We start from the raw sequence: 24,554 nt of genomic DNA on the forward strand, positions 1-24,554 counted from the left end.
ATACAAATAAAATAACTATTATTACAAAATTAGGCACTTTATCTAACTAAGAGATGTTTTGTTTGTTTGTTTGTTTGAGTAATAAAATCAAAGTATCCAATCAGTTTACAAAAAACAATAAGAGATAAAATAAATCCAGTAATGTCAAATATGAAGAGTTTAATCACTTATTTATTAATTGCGAAAATAGTATGCAGCTTTCAACACATACACACATGTATATGATATTTTGTATTTTTAATTTAAACATCATTTACATTACATTTACATTTAGTCATTCAGCATACGCTTTTATCCAAAGCGACTAACAAATGAAGACAATAAAAGCAGTCAAAACTAACAAAAGAGCAACAATATATAAGTGCAAATGACAAGCTTTGGCTAACTTTCTGGCAAAGATCTCTAAAAAAAACGTTCATAACAAAAGTTTACAAAAAGTTACCTACATTCAAAAATAACGTTTTCATAACTTAATGGGAACGTTAGCAAAACGTTCTTAGAACATACACACTAAAAATGCTGGGTTGTTTCAACCCAGCATTTTTTAGAATGTATTTTTGTTATTCGGGTTATAACTATGACTAAAGTGAAAATGATAAATAATTAATACAGGATGACATCTTGAAGGTCCACAGGGCTTTTTAAGACAGGTGTCAGTTTTCAGCTGATGCTGATGCTGCAGTTTGGGGGGGGGGGGGGAGGGGAAGACCGGAGGAGCAAGATAAAAGCTGAGAAATGACTGCGCCAGAATGCACGAAAAAACATGAAACCTTAAACAGCAGCGTCAACATGATGAGTCCTTCCGTCTGCTGTTCGCAAACCAGTAATGCATGAAGAGCATCCCGGATAAAGGTAATATTTCTGCTTCCATCCGCACGCCTCTCACAAAGAACACGTGAGTGGAGTCGATTGTATCATTTTTACCTTGAAAGCCAATGATTAGGGTGATTATTACACCGCTGAATTGCGGCCGGTGTGGTCAAACTGAAAATAAACACGTCTTGCTCTCCATGCAAGCATCCACCTTTTCATCCATAATTAAATCTTTTTTATAAATCAACCATTATGTGCGCTTCTTATTCTTGCTTAATAGACAAAACCTCGTGTATTTCTCAGAAGTGTGCAGGAACGTGGCTGCAGTTATGCGTTTTGCTTCCTCAGCTATGGAGAGACAGACCACATGTGCAATGCGCATCTTGTCAGTGGAGCTGCGCATTGGTTGCAGTACGTCGTGTGCACGAGGGAAGAAGAAGTGTCATATCACTGACCTCCTTGAAGCAATGGCGCTTCAGCACGATACTTTGCTGCATACAATTTGATGTATAAAACGGCTAATGTGAAGCCTTTCACAATGGCTTTAAGCAAGTGTGTTGTTTTGCTCTCCTATCTCAATGTCACCATGACCTACACTCTTAAAAATAAAGGTTCTTTATTGGCATTGACGGTTCCATAAGGGACCTAACATCCATGAAATCTTTCCAGGTTCTTTATTTCAGAAAAATGTTCTTTAGATTAGTAAAATGTTCTCAGAACTTTGGCTAATGTTCTGGCAAGGTACTCTCAAAGTTATGAACAAACATTCTTCCAGTAATGTTAATAGAACGTTTGTTCAGAATTACCTAGTCTTTCAAAAATGTTTACACAAAAATATAATTTAAACATCATTCATGGAACTTTTTTTTTCTAAAACGATTTAGCTGGATGTTCATCGGACATTGTTTGAATGTTACTACTTTTTGAGAACATTCCAAAATAACATTCCCATAATGTTTGCAAAATAATAAAACTGGAATGTTCCCTTAACGTTTGTATAACCAAGAAAAGAAAATGTTTTTAAAACATTAAAAAAATTGATGTTTTGAACGTTCAAAGAACATTCAATAGTAATGTTCTCATGATGTTTGCAAAATGATCAAATTAATGTTTCCTTAATGGTCACATAACCAAGAAAAAACTTTTTAAAACATTAGAAAAAAACTGGATGTTTTGAATGTTTAGAGAATATTCAATAGTAACATTTCCATAATGTTTGCAAAATCATAAAATCGAATGTTCCTTAAAGGGTTAAGTGCACCCAAAAATGAAAATTAGGCTGCGTTTTACTCACCCCCGAGGCATCCTAGGTGTATATGACTTTCTTCTTTCAGACGAATCCAGTCGGAGTTATATTAAAAATTGTCTTTGATCTTTCAAGCTGTTTAATGCCACTCAGCGGCTGTTGCATTGTTTCAGTCCAAAAGAACTTAAATAAAAATCGCCCTTCCATAAAAAAAGTGTCTCACACGGCTTCGGGGGGTGAACAAAGGCCTAAGAAAGTCATATACACCTAGGATGCCTCGGGGGTGAGTAAAACGCAGCCTAATTTTCATTTTTGGGTGAACTAACCCTTTAATGTTTGCATAACGTTAAAACATTTAAAAAACTGAACATTTTGAATCATTCAGAAATAAATTTTTCATAACTTAATGGGAACCATTAGCAAAACGTTCTTAGAAGATATTTTTGTTAGCTGGGTTCACAATAAGAAAAAAAAAATGGTACTTTTAAGAACTGTTTACTGAAGAGTTCTTTGGGGAACCAAAATGGTTCTTCTAGGGCTTCACTTATTAGTGAACCCTGGTGTACTCACACTATAGGCACAGTTGCCTTGCACCAAGCCCCCCTCTGGCCTGCACTCACACTTGCACTAACTAAACAATCCGGGCCGGAGCACGCTTATGTCATGTACGAGATAACACGGAGAAAACCACTTTCGCTAATAGACTGCCTAATAAATTGATCATTTATGCTGTGCAGCGATTTTCACTTGCATGTATCAGAGGATTAATACGGAGGCAGCTGACGTTAATATAAGAATTTGCAGGTTTCAATTCCTGTTCATCAATAAGGTGAGAACCAGACCCGTTATAAACCTAAATATACTTGATTTAATTAAATGAATTGAAAAGTGTACTTTAGTAGTAGCAATAGAAGATGTTTGCGCTCGTAATGATGACAGTAGTGCACACAAAATAGTAGTTGTTCCGTGCTCCGGTGTGGTAAGTGATCACACTACATCCGTACCGTGCCCGAGCCCAACTGAACCGTACTCTGGCCCACATCTTCCAAGCAAGCCAGGGACGGCTAAACGAACCTTACGGAGCGATCACACTAGTCAAACGAACCAGTTCAGATCACCTAATGTGAGTACACCCTTAGAGTGCTTTGTGCAGATGACACTGTGCTGGAGCAGTGATGGATTGCTTTTTCTTGTTTTTTGAAATGTGCATCAACATTTTTTCCCCTCCTTTTAGTGTGAGCAGAATGTCATCTCCTGGAATGGGCACCCCGAGCGACCCCCTGTTGTCCAGTCCCATAGGGGGGAAGTTTGGAATTGCCCAGGAAAGCACCTGGAGACCCACTCTGTCCAAAACGTCCAGTTTCTCATCGTCCACCACACGGCACCTCAGTCACAGAGCCAACAACTTCCAGAGGCACCCGAAGCGACGGAAACTGATCCGGCCCTCTCCGCCACCACCGCCGAACACACCGTGTCCCCTGGAACAGCTCGACCTGAGCGAACTTCCTCCGAGACGCACTTGTCCCGAGCTTCTCTTCAATGGCTGCATTTTGTTTGGGATCGAGTTCAGCTACGCAATGGAAACGGCGTATGTCACGCCTATGTTACTTCAGATGGGGTTGCCCGACCAGTTCTACAGTCTAGTGTGGTTCATCAGTCCAATTTTAGGTAAGTAGATCTTAAAGGATTCATTCAAACAGTTCCTCGTGTGGTTCCAACAAAAGTAGGTCATCCAAATCCAGTCCAGTCATGATTATGACATTATTTAAATGTTACAAAAACATTCCTTACAACGCTCTACTCAGTTTATTTTCGCACAAGATATAACGTTATTTAAATGTTTATTTTGAATATTCTAAGAATGTTGAAATGTTCAGTTTTCTTGTCGTGATTCTAACATTATTTAAAGGTTATTAAAACATTTCTTACAAAATTCTACTACCTTTATTTTCACCCAAGGTATAACGTTATTTGAACGTTTATTTTTAATATACTAAGAACGTTAAAATGCCCAGTTTTCTTGTTGTGATTAACATTAATTAAAGATTACTAAAACGTTTCATATATGTTCTGGTAACTTTATTTTCACCCTAGGTATAACGTTATTTGAACGTTTATTTTTAGTATTCTAAGAACGTTTTCTCTCAACGTTAAAAGGGCATTCATCAAGTAAAAATAACATCATGAGAACGTTCAAAGAATGTTGTTCTAAGGATGTTTTTTGTAAATGTTATGAGAATGTATACCAAATATTATTAAAGTGATAAGAACATTCCATAAACATTACTTTAAAAATGTTTTGTCCTAACCTTTATATGACTTTTAAAAAATTTTAGTGAACGTTTTCTGTTAGCTGGGATCCTGGCTGCTCTATTCAATATGAAGATTTAAAAGTGAATGAGGATTTGGGCTGTCAAGCTCAAAAAATTAAGCGAATGATGAGTGTAGTTCAGTGCTAACAACACCAGGTTCATGGGTTTGATTCCCATGAAAAGCATGAACTACAGCAATAAGCCCCAAGAAGCCGTGGTTTACAGTGAATTTATAACAGCTAAGGGGTGTTGTTAGGCATGACGCGAAGCGGAGTACCCCCCTTAGCTGTTATAAATTCACTGTAAACCACGGCTTCATGGGGCTTATTGCTTTTATAAAACGGTTATTCCATATACATAGTAAGGTTTCACAAAATAAAAACTATGTAAAAAATGTAGCTCCTCAGAAACGGTTGTGGTTCCAACAAAGTGGTTGCCGAGCAACACACAAATGTAAACAAAGGTGTATGTTTGTAGAGGAATTTACAACAGCTTCGAACTTGGCTCAACCAATCAGAATCAAGGACCGGAACTATCCATTTTATAATGATAAATTAGTCAATTTAATGCAGTGTGAATTACTTTGGATTAAAAGCACCTGCTAAATGCATAAATGTAAATAAAATAATTCACAAAACTAATATGCTATATTCAAAGTCTTGACTAAAAAAAGTTGCCAGTTAACGGATGTAACCAGATCATTGAGTAAAATTCAAATACTGGGATCAAACGGAATCATTCAGACTGGTTCTGTAAACTGGATCAACCAATTCATAGAGAAGATTCAGTTCAAGCAAATGATTCATTTATAAATCAGATTCCAAAATCTCTACTTTTCTCATGAACACAAACAGATGTAAAATCGTTGAGTCTATTCCTCACACAAAGCTATCATATTCCTTTAGAAGGACTACTTTGTAAAAGCATTATTATATTGAAAAGAATGGCCAAGATAAAAGAAACAGTCTGTAAATTGACACAGTTTTTCTATTTATGTGAAATATTGACAAGTGTCAATAGTTTTTTTTTTTTTTCTTTTTGGCACTTCTAATGCAAATTTTCAAAGCCAACATTTAGCCAGTTAAGTTTTGTTCCCTCTATGATTTTCAGGGTTCCTTCTGCAACCAATACTTGGGGCATGGAGTGACCGATGCACGTCTCGCTTTGGCCGCAGGAGACCTTTTATTTTTGCCCTGGCGATAGGTAAGCAGTACTGAATTTAGTTACTGTTCAATCAAGCAGCTGTTTCTCTCTTTGCTGTTTAATATGTGACATCGAAACTACAGTTTCTGGCTTTAAAGGCAGAGTAAGCGATTTCTGGTAGCCAATGTTGATATTTGAAATCACCAAAACAAACACGCCCCTACCCCAAAAGGGTCTTGCCCCTATTTTGATAGCTCCGCCCCACATATACGTACGCAACCCAGGCAACGATTAGTTCTGTCTGTGAAACAAAGCAAGACCAATGTTACACCGTGTCTACGGACGTAAGCGTCCCATGCACTGAACGTGCTCTCCTCCACATCACGAGTAGACACGCCCCTTATTGCTGATTGGCTACAAGTTTGTTTTGCTATTCGGCCCGAATCAGTTTTCTAAAGTGTTTTTGAAAAATCACATACCCTGCCTTTAAGATGAGATGAGATTATAATACTAATTTAAATGTTGCTCTTTCTTTTGGTGTGATTGTAGGGGCTCTGCTGGGTCTAACACTGGTGCTGAATGGACGGGACATTGGATCGGCTCTGGCGGACACCACCCTCGATCACAAGTGGGGCATCGTGCTGACGGTGTGCGGCGTGGTTCTGATGGACTTCAGTGCCGACTCAGCCGACAACCCCAGTCATGCGTACATGATGGATGTGTGTAGCCCAGAGGACCAAGACCGAGGCCTGAATATACACGCTCTCCTGGCAGGTCAGAGAAAAACTTTAGGATTAATTATGGTTAACTATTAATTTAAAGCATTTTTGTTTTTGAGCTAACTGCTTGAGCCGTGGTTCACATATAAGGACTTTATTTTTCTCATAATTCTCAAAATCCAATATATGTCTAATCACATCAGTGTTATTTTAGTAATATTTATATTCCACTATAATATTTATTAATATTTTTATATTTTCAGTTTTCTTTTTCATTTAGTTGAAGTCTTAGTAATATTATGTTATTATGTGCTTGTGTCATCTTTAAAGTAATTTATTTCAGTTAGGTGCTAAGACAACATTTTTTTATTTTTGTTTGGTTTATTTGTTTTTTTTTTTGTTGGCTAATTTGACTATATTTTCATTTAGCCATAAAATTATACTACTCCCAGATCCATTCAACACATTTTACCATATTTAAAAAAATCCCCTCAGTGCAGTGGTGTAATGTAACGAAGTAATAATACTTCGTTACAGTACTTAAGTATTTTTTGGGAGTATCTATACTTTACGTGAGTTTTTATATTTCAGCCAACTTTTACTTTTACTCCACTACATTTCCTAATTAAAATGTATACTTTTACTCCGATACATTTCCTGGAAGCATATTCGTTACTTACTACAAAACGTCAGAAGAACACGGACTGCAGGAAAGCAGGTTTGACGAATCAGTGGTCTTGCGTTTGCAAGTTTGCTCACAACTGCAGATAATTCATTTTCCACTCAAGTCGAGTCTGGGGTGTGCGATATACAGTATATCTTCTGCGATAATATGGTAAGTGTTGTTGTAATGATGTGCGATCTGACATTATCAAGTAGGCTATATTACCAAATCACACACAGAGTGCACGCATGTTGATTTATTAGTCTATTAAAACTCAAAATTCCAGGCATTCTAAATTGTAGATTGTAAATTGTTTTGCATTCTAAAAACGCTTCTGTATGTTTTTTACATTTATATAATTTAATATAGTTAACTTAATCTATATCACACAAAGAATACCGTTTTTCTGCAGATAGCATGATAACACATTTAATAATCATTTTATACAAGTTCAGTAAAGCAATAAGTGACTTACATTTTAGATATTCTAAACGGTGACTTCAACTTCTACCAAAGTCATTTTCTGGTAAGATATCTGTACTTTTACTTCAGTATGGCTTTCAGGTACTTTGTACACCACTGCCTCAGTGTTATTTTATCATTATTTATATACTTTTATAGTATTTAATAATATTAATAATATTATTTACTGTATATAATTTGAATTTGCTTTTATTTTTATATTTTCAGTTTTCATTTTAGTTTAAGTAATTTTGTTATGGGCTTTTGTCATTTCTATTAAATTAGTTTTTTTCTGTATAGTTTTATTTATTTATTCTTTTTATTCCAGTTTTGGTTGTAGTAGTAATTTTAGCACTTCACCTACTAGTTTATTTTATTTAAGCTTTATTTCAATCACCAACAATACATAAATTAATAATAAATAAAATAATTATAATTATTTAATAATCAACAAAGATGTTAAAGTTTTACTTACAAACAGCAACACTCAATCACATTACTGTTGCAACTTTGATTTAACTCAGGTCTTGGCGGCGGCTTCGGCTACATTGTGGGTGGAATTAACTGGGATAAAACTGAGTTCGGAAGGTCAATGGGTGGCCAGCTCCGGGTCATATACCTGTTCACCAGCATCACCCTCGCCGCCACCACGGCCATGACCATGACCAGTATCCCTGAGCGACCTCTACCCCAGTCCCAGCCTCAAACCAGAAGAGCCCGAAACCTCAAGAGCCCCAATCTTCCTCTGCCGCCCTCCCCACCTCCTCCTCCTGGAGCCGCTATGGACCAGGATGATGAGGACGAGGAGGAAGCCCTCTATAACAGGCAGTTCTCCAATTGCCACTACCAGGACCAACTGGGCCGCTCGAGCAGCGCCAACGCACGTCTCTACGCAGGCCTCACCAGCCCCATTTCCCCTCTGAGTCCTCTGACGCCCAAATACGGCAGCTTCATCAGTCGGGATAACTCGCTCACAGGCATTAATGAGTTTGCTTCTTCCTTAGGCACCTCCTATATAGACAGAGTATTGATTGAATGCTACACTGGACAGCAGACTCCATTAGAACCCGAGGCAGTGGCTCCGCCTCTTCCACCGGGGGACACGCCCCCTCCTCCTCAAAGCGAAACGCCTACCGCAAATGAAGTTGCACAGCAAAACAAACTCTCGCAGCCTAATGGAGAGTTGTTGGCGACTGAGGAGTTGCAAGCTAATGAGCAAAAGCAAGCCATTGAACCCACTGACCAGCCTAATGAGGGCCAACAGGCTGCGTCGGGATCACAGCGAGGCAGTACCTCAGGGATACTGAAGCGCCCCCAGAGCCTGGCCTTAATGGAGGACCCGCTAATTGCTCCAAGCGGCGGTTTGGACAACGGTCGTAGGCGCACTGTCACCTTCAGTCAACAGGTCAGTGTGTACTGTAGTTTTTACCTAATTTAAATTGCCTGTATGAGTATCTAAACCATGTATTATTTGCATACTCAAGTCAAGTGTGCAGAATTTAGTAGGGACGCTAGGTACCCTATGTCCCTACCAATATCCAGCGACTACTAAATTGTCCCTAGCAATAATTTTGATCAAACAATTTGTATATATATATATTATAATATATGTAGCCATTGTTGTTGTAATTTCGGGCGCATCTGTAATAGGTCATACCATTGATATTACCTGAGAATTTAAAGAAATACGCTAGAAAACTGCGCGCTTTCAATGATGTACATTTAATACATGTAGAGTAAGAACAAATTAAGGGAGCCGAAGTGTTTAAAACATACAAGCACAGTTCAGTTGAATGATAAGGATTATCCTCTTTAAAGGGATAGTTCACCCCAAAATGAAAATTCTGTCATTAATAACTCACCCTCATGTCGTTCCAAACCTGACAGACATTCGTTCATCTTCGAAATACAAATTAAGATATTTTTGATGAAATCCGAGAGCTTTCTAAGTTTTATGGCCCAGAAACATAGTAAGGACATTGTTAAAGGGGTCATATGATGCTGCTAAAAAGAACAGTATTTTCATATGACCCCTTTAAAATAGGCCCTGTGACATCAGGGGTTCAACCGTAATTTGATGAAGCTACGTGAATACTTTTTGTATTTTGTAAAGAAAACACAAATAACAACTTTATTAAACAATTCTTCTCTTACTAATCAGCGTCCGCCGCCATTCACAAGAGTACCACCCAAATCCATTTAACAAATTTTACAATAATGTTCCTTATTTTCCTTATTTTAGTATTATTTATAGGCTATATTATTATAGTATTTATTATTTTGAATTAGCTATTATTGTCACATTTGCAGTTTCCATTTTAATTGTAGTTTCAGTTTAAGTGTTTTTGTTGTAATGTGCTTTTGTAATTTTTATTAGTTTTTAGTTTTTTATATTTTTGTATAGTTTTATTTTTATTTCAGTTTTATTTGTAGTAATTTTAGTACTTCCACTTTTTTTCACTTTTTGTACTTTTCTTTTTTTAATTTTAAGTGTGTTCTCATGCTTTTTATGTATACTTGGCTTGCCATTGAACTTTAGCATGTTTTTGCTCTCTTCCCAAGGTGGCAGATATATTGCTGAATGGCATGCATTATGACAGTGACCTCAGCAGCACCCATGAAGCAGCAGACTCTCAAATGTCAATAAAGCTGCTCTGTACTGCCATCTACAGGATGCCTCCATGTTTACGAAGCCTGTGCACCAACCATTTTCTGGGTAATAAAGGTTTTGAATTTCATTAGGCATATACAAAATCATAATTTTTGTTTTAATAATGAGCACATTTCACATAGGCTTGAAACAGAGGTTTTGATAACAAAGTAAGAGACCTATAACTGATCAAATTTCTTAAATGCAAAAGAAAAAACATGGTTGCATTAGCCATCACCAAGCTCAAACAGCATTTGCAGAGTTTTTTTTCTGAATTTACTGTTGTTATTGTTCATTAAAACTAGAACTTATTTAAATCATTTTCAAAATAAATTCAAGTTAATTGAAAGAATGCTGAAGTAAAACAAAATGTAAATATACAGTAGATTAAAAAAAATAAAAAATAAAAATAAAAAAAATAAATTAGCAACGTTTCCTTGGCAACTAACTGAAGTAAAATTGAGGAAAGTTGAAGTACTAAAATTACTAAAACTGAAATAAAAATAAATATTATTTTAAAAGTACCATATAATTACTAAAAATGTATTTAAAATGAAAAAAAAGAAAAAGAGATAAAAGCTAAATGAAAATATTAATGAATACTGTAATAATATATATTTTTTAAAATACTAAAATAACACTGATTTGAGGGAACAGATCTGAATATGTGTTAAATGGATCTGTGAGTGCTTTTATAGGTAACTAAAAACATAGTAAAACTAGCCAAAAAAGTTAATTAACAAAAACTCCACGGCCACAGGATGTGTACAACTTTGCAAATGAAGAGCATGTGGTTCAGCTAATATACAATGGTTTTCAAAAGTGTTTTTAAAAGTGTTTAAGTCTAAATCATTCATCTCCCATCACAGGTTGGTTATCGTTTGAGGGCATGCTGCTCTTCTACACTGACTTTATGGGGGAGGTTGTGTTTGGTGGCGACCCAAAGGCCCACCACGATTCAGAAGAGTACAAGCGCTACAATTCAGGCGTCAGCATGGGCTGCTGGGGGATGTGCATCTATGCATTTAGTGCTGCTTTTTATTCAGGTTGGTAAAAGCGTGACTGTACAATTTGAGCATGCACAAAGATTCTATGTAGTACCATTACTTTCTTTTGTCTTTTCCTCTTGCAGCCATTCTTGAGAAGCTGGAGGAGCGGTTCTCATTGCGTTCTCTGTATTTTTTCGCCTATCTGGCCTTTGGTTTGGGCACAGGGCTGGCCACTCTCTCCACCAATCTGTACGTGGTGCTGTCTCTCTGCGTCACCTACGGCGTTCTCTTCTCTTCTCTCTGTACGCTGCCTTACTCTCTGCTCTGTGAATACTACCAGAACCCGCAGGTGAGAGCATCTGTAGAACAGAAAGAGAAAATAATTAGATGTAAAAAAATTGTGTTTATGGGACTGTACATATAATGGTAGTCTATGGGGCACAGTATCACTATAAACATTAAAATGCTCACTATTTCATAAGAATATCATCAAGATGAAATATTATTTTTGTGAACCCAGCTAACAGAGAACATTCTCTGAAAAAAGATATATGGTTTTTAATAATGCTTTCAAAAACATTATAACATATAAAACATATAAATAAATATTTAACTGTATAAAACATATTTAAACATTATTAATGGAACATTTTAGTTGGACTTTCAACTAACATTTTTTTAAATGTAACAACTTGTTTCAAAAGTAATGTTCAAATTGATGAAATGGAATGTTTTATTAATGTTCGCATAACCAAAAAAATAGTTATTTAAACATTTTTAAAAATGGAAGTTTTGAATGTTCCGAGAACATTTTAGAAATAACGTTTTCATAACTTAATGGGAACATTAGCTAAATGTTCTTGGAACATATTTTTGTTAGCTGGGAACATGAGAACAGTAACAAAATTGCTTACTAACCCTGTATGTGCAAAATTATATAGATTATTTAAAGTCACGACTATAGTGAACATAGCAACTTTTACACAATACACATAAATAGGGATATAATAGAGAAAATAGGTATATAAAATAAATATTTGCAATATTGTTGTTGGCAATACTTTCCAACTTTCCACATTTCTGCTCTTAAACCTTCTGTAATATTTTGCCTCATAGACTTCTACTGTAAATACAATACAAAGCATGCATTTTTTCAGTTTTCATGAACTGAGGGACCTAAAATTATTTCAGTGGTTTTCAGCTGCATGTTGATTGAGTTCTACATATTTTTATCTTTTTGACTTTTTAAAACGAATTATATTAAAATATAAATAAATATAAATAAAATAAAAATATAAATATTAGATGAAACATTTAAAACGTTGCCTTAGTAACTAGCTGAAATATTTTGAAAGTGAAGTAGTAAAACTAATAAAAAATGACAAAAACACATAACAAAATTACTAAAACTAAAAATTAAAATGAAAACTAGGTCCTTAGTCATTGACTTAATTTTTGATTGATCTCAATTAGGGTAAAATGTGTTTTTATTTTTCACAGACATGTCCTGGCCTGGATTTCTAAATTGCCAAAAAGAAATGTTATTGACGTGCTTTCATTATATGTATGTGTATTTGCATTGTTTTATACGTTCTCTGTAAATCCCACCTTCTCACACGCAACGATTGGTCGATTATGTATGATGCCCGCACGCTATTGGTCAAACAACGTTTCAGTCATTACATTCAGCAAGTTTGAAAACAATAGGAAAACAAAGCTAAAACCCAGACATTTTAGGCAATTTAGAAATCCCGGCCAAGACATGTCTGGGAAAAAGAGGACGTATGGTCACCCTACCTCAATCATGCATGTCCACATGTTGTTCCTGCAGTTCTGCGGCTCATCAGAGGATGGGACCAGGCGTGGTATGGGGGTGGACATCTCCCTGCTCAGCTGCCAGTACTTCCTGGCACAGATCTTGGTTTCCGTGGCGATGGGCCCTCTGACATCGCTGGTGGGTGGGGCCCAGGGCGTGATGTACTTTTCGAGTCTGATGTCATTTGTGGGGTGCCTGTACTCCTCACTGTGTGTGGTGTACCATCTGCCACCACCCGAGGGTGAGCCTCCCCAGAGTGAGACGCAGCCACTGCTGCTGCACATTTAGACCTGATCTCTCACACACCGGGTCCAAAATGAACAATCCAGAAGCAGCAGACAGCTGTTTGGTAATTTCCTTGAATTGCAACATCAATTAAATCACAATGTAAAAACGACAGTCTAAAGCTCATTGATATCCGGGAATCAAAGCAAAGAAATTCAAACAGTCCAGTAAATAAAAGATCAATGACTGTCGTGCATCTTAAAGGGGTCATATGATGCGATTTCAATTTTTCCTTTCTCTTTGGAGTGTTACAAGCTCTTGGTGCATAAAGAAGATCTGTAAAGTTGCAAAGACAAAAGTCTCAAATCCAAAGAGACATTCTTTATAAAAGTTAAGAGTCAACCACGCCTACCTAAAACGGCTCGTTCTAACACACCCCACATGTCTACGTCAGCTTGTACATAATGTGAAATGTTTTTTTTTTTTTTACTGTCGATTCCTCGTGAAGGAGGAAGCCAAAACTGTTTATAGCTCGCCGAACTCTCTTTTTTGTGGTTCATTGCTTTTAATAAAAGTAAACCCCTCACATATCCAAAGCAAATGTATCCTGGCTGTGAACATGTCAATGAACTGTTTGAAGACCTGTCAGTTTGTTTGCATGTAAAGCCACATTGATGCCTTACTGTAGGCCTCTGTTTCGAACTGTACCTCAGTAAAACAGAGAACGTGTGTGTGTGTGTCTATTGGTTCTTCGGTTTGCATATAGTATTTTTAAAGTGATTAGGCTTATTATTTGAATACTAGCTACCTACTAGGCTACACACATCCTCATGAGTACGAATATTCCTTTCGCATGTTTGCCATAGCCTACTGTAACATGGCTTGACACTGGTGGACGCTCCAATGACATATTTATAAGAAAAACATAAATGACGTATTTATGGTTCCCCTACTGAGCCATGTCATGGAACGCACGCTCTCATGCCTGCTTCCATGTGGTCTGGCGTGATCGTTGTAATGACAGTCGTTCTTGTCATTATCAGGCAGTGTTTGTAAGAAACAAATCCATGATAAAGGTTTTCTAACTTTAAAGCACTGGCCATAATGAGTGCATAATCCAAATAATACTAACTCCAATGAAAAAGTCCATCCCCTGTTGTCTTCTCACACTCAAATAGTGACATATTTGTTTAGAACTGTTTTTGCATGTAAACTGTGCTTGATCCGTGCATATTTCTCTCCTGATTCAGACAAGACGACTTTTTTCACTAGAGAAAAAAATATGGATTGAGGACTTGTATTTTAGTTGGAAGCAATGGTTTGAAGTTTTAAAAAAGTCTTGATGGATTCGTTTCTTATAAACATTCAGCTTTTTGCGTCACAAGACGTTAATTGATGGACTGGAGTCATGTAGATTGTGATGTTTTTATCAGCTGTTTGGACTCTCATTCTGACGGCACCCATTCACTGCAGAGCATCCATTGGTGAGCAAGTGATGTAATGTTAATTTCTCCAAATCTGTTCCAACGAAGAAACAAACTCATCTACATTTTGGATGGCCTGAGGGGCGAGTACAATTTTTAGCAAATTTCTATTTTTGGGTGAAATAATCCTTTAACCTTTGTGCAAGGCACTACTTTAAGTTTTTACCTAAATTTGAGCACCAGTTAAGGTCAGTCCTCTTTCACATATTTGGTGCATGTCCAATCTTGTTTCAAACAGCTTAAAAAAAAAAGTTTTGCAACCCCCAACGCAACGTTAAAAAAGACCCAAGAGGCACTGGTTTTTATAAAGACAAGACTGTTTTTTTTTTTTATTTATAATCCTGAACCAAACTATACAAAGCAGTGGTCAAAAAGCAACCCAAAAAAAAAAAAGGTTTCGCTTGAAGGACTGAAAGAACACCAGTACTAACATACAGTTCTGTTATAGATTTGTTTTTTTTTCTATTCTGCACTTCCCATATAAAACACAATGATAAAACAAAACCCCCAAAACTGTACATAAGGATAGAAAGATACAATCCTTTTAAATGCATATGGAACAAAAGACCTTCAAGATTTAAAAAGGGGTTAATTAACATGTTAAGAGGGCGGATGATGCATTGACTAAGGAACCCCTCTCATTCATATGAACCATCCGTTATGTTAACTGATCTGCCAAAGCAAGGGATTAACTTCTAGTAGCACAACCAGGTTAAACAGTCTATTAGCCCCTGCTTAAAACTCATCTTTGGTCTTTAGTGGATAGGAAAAATGTCACCCATGAAAATGACAGAACCTTAGGCTTTCAGTTGCTTGTGTATACGTCCGCTGGTCAAATAACAGAGTAGAATGTGTGCTTGTTAAACGTGTGCTAAAATAAACATTGTTCCTTTTAATACAGGGTTCTAATGTTGGTCCTACACCAATAAATAAGGTCTTACAAAAGGGGACAGGGTCATGATGTTATGGGCCTCAGTGCAATAAAAAAAGATCTTGTAGCGGCAAAAAGAAGGTCTGTGAAATATACAGAAAAGCACAAACTCTACTAGGTCAAACTGACCATACCGACAGAGCTACTGAAGGGCGGCGAGAACTTTAGGCTTGGACTTCAGCCTCTGTGGAGTTGCCGTTCTCCTCTGTCTTCTGTTTCTTTGTTTCGACTGCCTCCTGAAAGCAGACAAGCAAAGATTAGACGTGGTAAAGATGATGGAAACGTGTTGTGAAATGCGTCTGAAACCTGAACCCACCTCCTCTTCTGCTGGACGTTTCACGGGTTGCCCGTCTGCCTTTTCTTCAGCACTATTCTCCTCCTCCTCTGCTTCTCCTGCTGTTAAAAATCAAACGTATTTTTCAATAACCGGTTTTGGTACTAGTAAGTTATGTAATGATGACAAAGGCGAAGTCAAACTCACCCTCCTCATCATCCCCACCCTCTTCGTCCTCATGGGTTTCCTCTTCCTCGTGTGAAGCACCATTAGTCTAAAACAGAGAAAACACCATGAGTGAAACAGATACCAAATTTGTTATATCACCAGATGATTTGCAAGCAATGTTAGTAATTAACTATAATTACGAAAATTTCCAAAGTGTATGGGAAGGTCAGTTATGTAAAAAAGCCATGTGCAGAGAAACCATGTGCACAGCCTTAAAGCTGTCTTCTCATAAGATGCATCTGTGTCAGTCAATTTGAACCCTAAACAAAGAGCAGCACGATGAAAGAGGGGGAGGGGGCCCTCCAACACCTGCGCGGCAAGTGGTTCGTCGGGGAGAAAAGTCACAAGGCCTGATGGGAAATACTCAACGCTTACTGTTCCATTTCCATTTGCAGGTGCGTCTTCGCTGCCATTTTCCTTCACAGCCTCCGCTGCCTCCTCAACCACCTCTTTCTTCTCTTTCAAGTCCTGAAATGAAGCAGAAGTTTATCAGTTAATAAATAACCCCCCTCCGACTACATAAACAATGCAGCATGTGATTATGTCATAGGTAGTAAAGGGGAAAGTTTGTTTCCTTGAGTTTCCTCCCCACCCACACACACAGATGAGCCACAGACCACACACCAGCTGGCTGGCTGCCTGTTAAAATACATCAAATGGCAAACCAACACCAGGGTCATGAAAACCACCGGTTTCGGCTTTAAAAACACTTTTAGAAACTATGCAATCATTTTATTTTTTCCATAAATGTAGTACGAACATCATGTAGTCGTAATGGTCACCTTCTATTCGTTAACTCAAGTGAACTAATATGAAATTACGTTAGAACTGATGGTATAAATGTAATATATAATCGGAACTGCTATTTAATGGAGAAACAAGTAAATCCGTTTTTATGTGTGCGTGTTATTTCTCTGAAACCTGCACCACAATAGATCTATTATATAGACGACTTCGTGAATTAAATCTATTGTACCGACACACATGTCGAGGTCACTTAAGGTTATTTCGCGCCGTCTTGCCCACTGCCCCTATTATTCCCCGGCAGGAACCGTACGCGCCGAGCTGGAAACAAAAGGAGGCAGAGCGCGCGCCAAGACACCGTGCTCGAGAGACCGGGGGCGGTTGGCGCGAACGATTTACAGCTCACGGCGGCGATATTCCCGCCTATTCGAGCGGCGGAGATCAAGAGCCTTGACTTTATACACACACACACAAAATCAAAGAAAGAAAGAAAAATTGTGGCAGATGGTTCACCAATTCACTCCCTCCTCATCTTAACGTTAATTGGATGTGATTAACGTTATATATGGGAATACATGTCGAATTCAGTCCTCAAGAGTTTATGACTTATTTTTGAATGAAATGTGCGTAACGGTTGTCCATTTAACCAGTAAACACGACTCGACGCGAGCCGTGAATAAACGAAAAGAAGAGATGCTGCTATTCGAATGATTCTGTTTTAACGTTTCGTTTTCTCGTTAAGAATAACATTTATTGCTGATAAAACCTTTCACTGACTGGCCGGTTTTTCCTCAGTATAATTAACGTTACCAGGTGGGTCCAATTTCTTCAAATACATGATTTTTCAAGCGAACTTACCTTGGCGGTGATCTCAGGGGTGGTGGTCGTATCAACAGCGGTATCAGCCATGGTGGTTTATAGAGATGTTTCAAAGAAAAATGTCCGAGAAAAGAGTTAGAAGTGGTGGGATGAGGTAGGACACGGTCAGACAGGAGGAGGAAGAGTGAATCAAAACTGCCTGAACCCGAGAACTGAAAGGCGAGTCGAGAGCAGCGGCAATCTCACTGACATCTGATTGGACAGGATCGTGGCAACGTAAATCCGTTCTTCGATTTGATTGGAGAAGCCACTGTCAATTGTATCATGAAATCCCGCCCCTCTGGTAATGCGCCCGTCTTGTCTTATTGGTGGCATATTTAATTTTACCTTTTACCCGGTCTTTTAAAAATACTGTTATGAAGGTCAGGATTCATTCAAGCCATTCTTTGTGTAAATTTGAAGGAAATGCAAATTGATCTTCCAGTTAGTAAACTTAAAAAAAAAAAAAAACGTTTTTTTTTATCAATAGTATGTAAATTCACTAACCTATTTTTTATTTATTATTATTTTGCTTTTGAGGAAGAACTGGTATATATATTTTTTGCGTTATATTTGCCACTATTCCCCATTCTTTTTGAAAACTGCAAACCATTCACTATTTCCCTTGACCTTTTTTTGACATAATCCCTTGATAACTGCTTTGTGGTTGGAACCTGCCTCCAAGCTTGCACAGATGAATTCAAGCTTCTTTGGGGTCTTTGTTTACAGCCACAGTTTCATTAGCATGTTGTATTCAGAGACCATTGTGTCCCAGATGGAGACAGACCAGGCAGCTGTTTCATTCATAATGAGAAGTCACACTAAGATGCTAACATGACTATTCCACACCATCAAACATCTCAGCACAGATAACCAACTGATTTATGGCTTGAAAGATAAGACAGTCATTTTGGCTTCTCCATCACAGGAAGCCTACCTGTTGCACAAGGAACAGATTAAGGCTGCGGTTAATAATGTTCCCTACTTCCCCTTTCAAGGGGTCAAACCCGGCCTTACATCTGTAATTCCTCAAAAGGAGTAAGTACTCTAGTATACTAAACTATAAATAATATTTTTCTCACTAAACAATAGTTCTTTAGATATTTTTAGTAAAAAATGTCCGTAGAGGTGGAACTTTTCCTCTGGATTTTCCTTTGCACACACAGAGATAAAGACCCCCTCTCTCATCAGATCTGCCATACCGTGGTAACAAAGCCCACTTGGTGGTCACAGATGGTGTGCTCTGTGAGGGGTCAGCATGTAGTCTTTGTTTTATCAGATGGAGTATTATGCAATACTAGACCATTGATTTAAACCTCAGCTTTGACTCATGAGAAGCTGAAAACAGTGATTTGGAGACTGAAGCTTTATTCAGACTAGTTTTTTTTCTTTTCTTTGGTGCAAACAATTTTGACACAAAATAGATACTACTTTTCAGGTGTACTCTAATGAAATTTAACCCATCCGGAGAGGAATATACATTTTTGCTGATATAACATTTTCAAAATATTTCTCATTTATTTTAAAATGTTCTTGTTGTGTACAGATCTTCTGACTGCATGCCCGGTTCACTTTCATTTTGGATTTAGGCATTCTGTGTATCTGTGTACTGAACCATTTCTGAGTGCGAAGAGCATATTAAAAATCAAAAGAAACTTTTTCCACTATAAAGTTCTTCATGTAACCATAAATGCCAATAACCCTTCTTTTTAAGAGGTCATCCAATGTAAAAAAGAAAATGTAATAATTAAAATATCAACAACAATAAAAAAAAAAAAATGCACCACTAACATCACTAAATGGATTTGCTAAAACTCTCCTTGTTTGCCTCTGGTCAGAAAAGCCCATGCTTCAAACTCATTGGCTGAGCAGATGTTGATGCTGAAGCAAAGCAATGTTTTCTGCAGCAGTTCATGAAATGATAACATTAACAGCAATGCCACTCAATAAATGAATCCCGTCAAAACAGTGCTTAAGAAGGAAAACACAAGACTTCAAATTGAAGGGTGGATGTAATTAGCCCCTGAGATGAAAATGTTATATGCATTCTTAATCTGAGGAGGTCTTAAGAGCTTGTGTTCGGATTGGTTTGGAGTTTGCCAGTTTGCCAGAGTGGGTGGAGACACGTCAGACTGACAGAAAATGTATTCAATCTGATGAAGCCCTTGTTTGCGCTTGGACGTAAACTCAGTGGAACACATGCACATAGAGGCTCTTTCATTGGGGAAATGAAGACCATATGTAGCACACACCGAAACAGCCGTCTGCTGCTGGAAGCCCATGATGTGTCTGCCGTACAAATCCAGACAAGTAACAGACGTTTTTTTTTTTTTTTTTTTAAAGAAAACACTCCTTGTCCAAGTATTACTCATTCCCTGCAACAGGAAAATGGGAGCAATCGGAGAGGAGAGACTCTTTGTTAGGTCATTTCCTGTCGTTTTTTCCCCTTCTAGTAGACCCACAGCCTGCCCACAAGCTAGAGTTGTTTCCATGGATACTGGAACAATTCCAATGATTGCCTGCTGGTTTTTAGTGTGCTCTTTGATGAAGGAAAGCCTTGGAATAACCAGAGATGGGAAGAAGAAGAAAAGAGCCAACATGTTCCTCTAATCCTCACACTTTCTTTCATGCAGTAGCTACTCTTTCTTTCTTTCTTTCTTTCTTTCTTTCCAAACCTTTAGAGTTTCTTTATTCTGTTGAACACACAAGAAGATATTTTGAAAAAATGTCAGTAACCAAACACTTTCTGGTAGCCATTGACTCCCGTAGTATGGAAAGAAAATATTGTGGAACTCAATGGCTATGGTACATGGCAAAAATACTGTGGAAATCAGTGGCTATGGCAATGATCAATGGCACATTTTCAGTGTAATTGCAAATAAAAATCTGAGATGAAATCAAACTCCACCAAAATTAAGTGGAATTTTAAAGTCTTAAAAGGATGGTTCCCCTAAAAATAAAAATAAAAATGGTCATCATTTAACTCACCCTCAAGTTGTTCCAAAACTTTAGAGTTTCCTTATTCTATTGAACACAAAAGAAGATATTTTGAAAAATGTCATTAACCAAACAGCTGCTGGTAGCCATTGACTTCCATAGTATGGAAAACAACACTATGGCTACCAGCAACTGTGTGGTTATCAACATTTTTCTAAATACCTTCTTTTGTGTTCAACAGAAGAAAGAAGCTCATACAGGTCTGAAATGAGTAAACGATGACAGAATTTAAATTTTTGGGTGAACTACCCTTTAATGCATGTTTCTGGCCACAATATATCAGTGATGTCATTCCAAAAAAAAAAAAAAAAAAGATTTTTGCTCTGCTTCTGAAACGACTTTACATTTCAGCTGACATCACAAATCCCTCTTACTTCTCAACCTCTTCAAAACCTTCTTACTTTTCACAATACAATTGGTTCTCAATTAATAAAATCATATGTCATCTACATTTGTAACTCAGAATTACATCAGATTTTGACAAAAAAAGGGGGTTGTGAATGGCATTTTAATAGAGCTGATGCACTATCTGTAATATTCAAAGCTGCTATTTACTGTTCCTCAGTGAGATTGTACAGGGATTAGTTGTAAGCAAATCATCAACTCTTATCGAGTCAGAGATGACATAGTTGCACATATATCAAACTACAGGTTTCATAGTAACCTCAGATATGTGGTTACTATAGAGACCTGTCGTCAAAAGACTGCAACTTCCCCTTTGGTCAGTGAGGGAAGTAATTTGCAGTTGCACCTGAATTTTCAAGACAAAAGGCTGCAACCTGACCCTTGGAATCTTAGGGCCTTAGAGGGGTTTGAGGAGGAGTTTGTCAAAGATCGGGGGTCAGGATTAGGGAAGAAAAGGTCACCATAATTGGAAAAATCAGAGGGAGGGCTTGGTGTTCCAACTGTGCGCTTTTGTCTTGAACAGTGGTAACCCTTAACACTGAAAATCAGCCACATATACACTGAAAAAAATGGTGTAGAAACAATTTTCATTCATAAATTGCTAGTAAATTTCACAATTACAATGCAATGGGAAGTAACAACTTGAATTAAACAGAATTTTGAAGTAGAAAAACTGAAATAGTATTATTTTGTAAAACATACAGTAACTTCAATATATATATATATATATATATATATATATATATAATATACATTGTAGAAAGCAACTGCGAGTGTAGAAAAGCATTACAGCCAGTTTGAATCAGCATATGAAGGCAACTATTTTTACAAAACAATAAATATTTAAAAAAATAAATATATTATTTTATTTCTCTTTTGTAAATCACTTTCAATAAAAGCGTATGCTAAATGCAGAAACGTAAATGTGATTTGAACAGAGACTTTAAAAATGTACCTTTTTCAAAGTCTCATGCAATTCAATTCAGACTAATGACAATGAATAACATTTATTTCTTTAAATAAAATCCTGTAAAATCTGCACAAATCAATTACAATCTGACATGGTCACTCACATTTAACCTGCACATGTGCCCCAACATCTATTTGCATCTCTCAATCAGGCTTTGTCTGCACACTGTAAAACTCCAGGGTCAGTCTTTTGTGTCCTCTATCCAAGCACAGACTTTCTAATAGGAGATGATACTGTGGAATGTGGCCAATTTGCCCCCCGTCCTGAATAGTGACGCTCAATGAATGAGGCATGCTGGGTACTCCAGTAAGTGTGTCCACTGCGCTGGCAGTTAACATAACAAAGAATATGAGAAGCAGATGAATGAATTACAGAGCAAGGGCAGTTCAAGTATTCAGATTGTTTGCATTTAAAAGGCTGATCATAATAGCACAGCTCTTATCAACAACCTACATGATTTGAAGAATCATTTATGTTTGGTGCACAGGATGAATTACATGCTAAAGTTTAATATTTTGGATTAGGTTGTTGCTTAAATAACTAAACCTACTGGGAAAAAAGGTTGGAATAATTAAGATTTTTAATGTTTTTGAAAGATGTTTCTTATGCTCACCAAGGCTGCATTAAAAAACAACAACAACAAAAATACAGTAAAAACAGTAATATTGTGAAATATTATTACATTTTTAAAAATCTGTTTTTTTTTATTTGAATATATTTCAATTGTAATTTATTCCTGTGATCAAACCTGAATTTTCAGCATCATTACTATTTGAATATATTTCAATTGTAATGTATTCCTGTGATCAAACCTGAATTTTCAGCATCATTACTCCAGTCTTCAGTGTCACATGATCCTTCAGAAATCATTATATATCATTATAGAAATATGCTGATTTGCTGCTTAAGAAACATTTCTTATTATCAATGTTGAAAACAATTTTTGCTAATATTTTTCTGGAAACTGTGATACACTACCATTCAAGTGTTTGGTAAGATTAAAAAAATATTTTTCAAAGGACGCATTGAATTGATCAAAAGTGACAGTAAATGCATTTATAATGTTGGAAAAAAAATTCTATTTCAAATGAATGCTGTTCTTTTGAACTTTCTATTCATCAAAGAATCCTGGGGGTGGGGGGGTAGAATATTAGAATGATTTCTGAAGGATCATGTGCACTGAAAACTGGAGTAATGGCTGCTGAAAATTCAGCTTTCATCACAGGAATAAATTACATTTTATAATATATTCAAATAGAAATCAGTTATTTGAAATTGAAATAATTTTTCACAATATTATTGTATTTTTGATTTTTTTTGGTAAGCATGAGAGTCTCCTTTCGAAAACATTACAAAAAATCTTAATTATTCCAAACTTTGACTGGTAGTGTAAGTATAAGCATGATATTGAGCAACAATAATTGCTAACAGTGCAATAAAGTTTTCTCTGAATGAATTATAAAGACGCAGCCAGTGAGTCGATGACATACATTTTACCAGTGCTGAGAGACTTGATTACTTGCTCCTATTTCTAGTGGAAATTTCCATTCTTTCAGGGAGGGTCTTCTAAAGAGTTCCCTCCCATAATTCCTCCTTACCTGTGATGATCACTTAGAGGCGGCTGTGCTTCACCCATATTCAGGAGGATGATCTCATCACCAAAGCCACTCCTCGGTAGACGGTTTTCCAACAGTCTGCAGGTCTTAGCAGGTCATAGTCAAAATGAAGTCGGTCTGAGAACCAAGTCCTCACGTTCATATATGTTAAATTCCTAATGTTTTACAGTAATCCAGTTTCTGTGCCCCTCAATGTCATTGGATATTTTAACAGTTTAAGAAGTAACCAATCAGGTTTCATCCTCCCGGATCTGTATAGCTTTCGTTTGCAGCAGATGATAATGCACAAGGGAATTAAACAAATGGCCAATAATCCAGATGGCAAATTAGCATTTCCCTCTTCAAGCTGCAGCTGACATTTTCCCCATTGGTTTTGATTTGGGAAGGATGCAAGTTCAAACACACAACGAGATATTCATACCAATTAAATTTTCTGCAAACTGCAAGATTTGCTCATTTGAAACGTAGTTTTCCAGAGAAACACTGGCAGATGCAGTGTTGAGCTAATCCGAAATGCAACCGACAAGAGCTGCCATATACACATTAGTTTTACAGGACAAAGAAGTCTTTATACACAACCAGAGCTGCTCAGAAGTTATTGCACAGTGTGCACCCATCACATACTACATACTATATCAAACCATTTCATCGCTCTAAGAAAAGTTATGTGATGCTATATGTTCAGCGTTATTTTAGTATTATTTATATATTTATTAGTATTTATTAATATTTTAAATTAGCTTTTTATTTTCTATATTCAGTTCCATTTTAATTTTAGTTATATGCGTTTGTCTTTTTAAAGGGGTCATATGATGTTGCTAAAAAGAACATTGTTTTGTGTATTTGGTGTAATGAAATGTGTTTATGCGGTTTAAGGTTAAAAAACACATTATTTTCCACATACTGTACATTATTGTTTCTCCTCTATGCCCCGCCTTTTTGAAACGCGTCGATTTTTACAAAGCTAATCGGTCTGAAAAGCGAGGTGTGCTCTGACTGGCCAGCTAT

The 24,554-nt window shown here is 36.9% G+C and overlaps 2 protein-coding genes across 5 annotated transcripts; one reads left to right on the forward strand and one right to left on the reverse strand.

Annotated features, from left to right (window-relative positions):
- The first annotated feature begins 712 nt into the window (after positions 1-712).
- slc45a1 (solute carrier family 45 member 1) lies at positions 713-13,318 on the forward strand. Its single transcript, XM_016518375.1, has 9 exons — positions 713-852; positions 3,294-3,727; positions 5,482-5,574; positions 6,064-6,288; positions 7,884-8,764; positions 9,922-10,075; positions 10,879-11,055; positions 11,142-11,347; positions 12,830-13,318. Exons 2-9 carry the CDS (start codon positions 3,304-3,306, stop codon positions 13,100-13,102), a joined length of 2,433 nt encoding a protein of 810 aa, XP_016373861.1. The 5' UTR covers positions 713-852; positions 3,294-3,303; the 3' UTR covers positions 13,103-13,318.
- Positions 13,319-14,987: 1,669 nt separating this feature from the next.
- On the reverse strand, positions 14,988-17,797 carry LOC107712977 (prothymosin alpha-like). 4 transcript variants are annotated; one of them, XM_016518377.1, is made up of 5 exons: positions 17,559-17,797; positions 16,326-16,424; positions 15,936-16,002; positions 15,771-15,847; positions 14,988-15,690 (listed from the first exon to the last, which is right to left on the reverse strand). In XM_016518377.1, the coding sequence occupies exons 1-5, from the start codon at positions 17,607-17,609 to the stop codon at positions 15,619-15,621; spliced, it is 366 nt and encodes a 121-aa protein (XP_016373863.1). In that variant the 5' UTR covers positions 17,610-17,797; the 3' UTR covers positions 14,988-15,618. The 4 variants fall into 4 exon arrangements, with proteins under 4 accessions (XP_016373863.1, XP_016373862.1, XP_016373865.1 ...); XM_016518376.1 differs by having other exon boundaries at positions 15,771-15,850; positions 17,559-17,792; XM_016518379.1 differs by having other exon boundaries at positions 16,332-16,424; positions 17,559-17,789.
- Positions 17,798-24,554: the final 6,757 nt, after the last annotated feature.

This window comes from Sinocyclocheilus rhinocerous, unplaced genomic scaffold (assembly GCF_001515625.1).
Source record: "Sinocyclocheilus rhinocerous isolate Xijiao unplaced genomic scaffold, SAMN03320098_v1.1 scaffold147, whole genome shotgun sequence".
NCBI lineage: Eukaryota > Metazoa > Chordata > Actinopteri > Cypriniformes > Cyprinidae > Sinocyclocheilus > Sinocyclocheilus rhinocerous.

Coding starts and splice junctions, on each gene's coding strand:
- slc45a1 (XM_016518375.1), top strand. CDS start 3,304: ATGTCATCTCCTGGAATGGGCACCCCGAGCGACCCCCTGTTGTCCAGT. Junction 5,575..6,063: donor TATTTTTGCCCTGGCGATAG/GTAAGCAGTACT, acceptor GTGTGATTGTAG/GGGCTCTGCTGGGTCTAACA. Junction 8,765..9,921: donor CTGTCACCTTCAGTCAACAG/GTCAGTGTGTAC, acceptor TCTCTTCCCAAG/GTGGCAGATATATTGCTGAA.
- LOC107712977 (XM_016518376.1), bottom strand. CDS start 17,609: ATGGCTGATACCGCTGTTGATACGACCACCACCCCTGAGATCACCGCC. Junction 15,851..15,935: donor GGGTGGGGATGATGAGGAGG/GTGAGTTTGACT, acceptor GATTTTTAACAG/CAGGAGAAGCAGAGGAGGAG. Junction 15,691..15,770: donor AACGTCCAGCAGAAGAGGAG/GTGGGTTCAGGT, acceptor GTCTGCTTTCAG/GAGGCAGTCGAAACAAAGAA.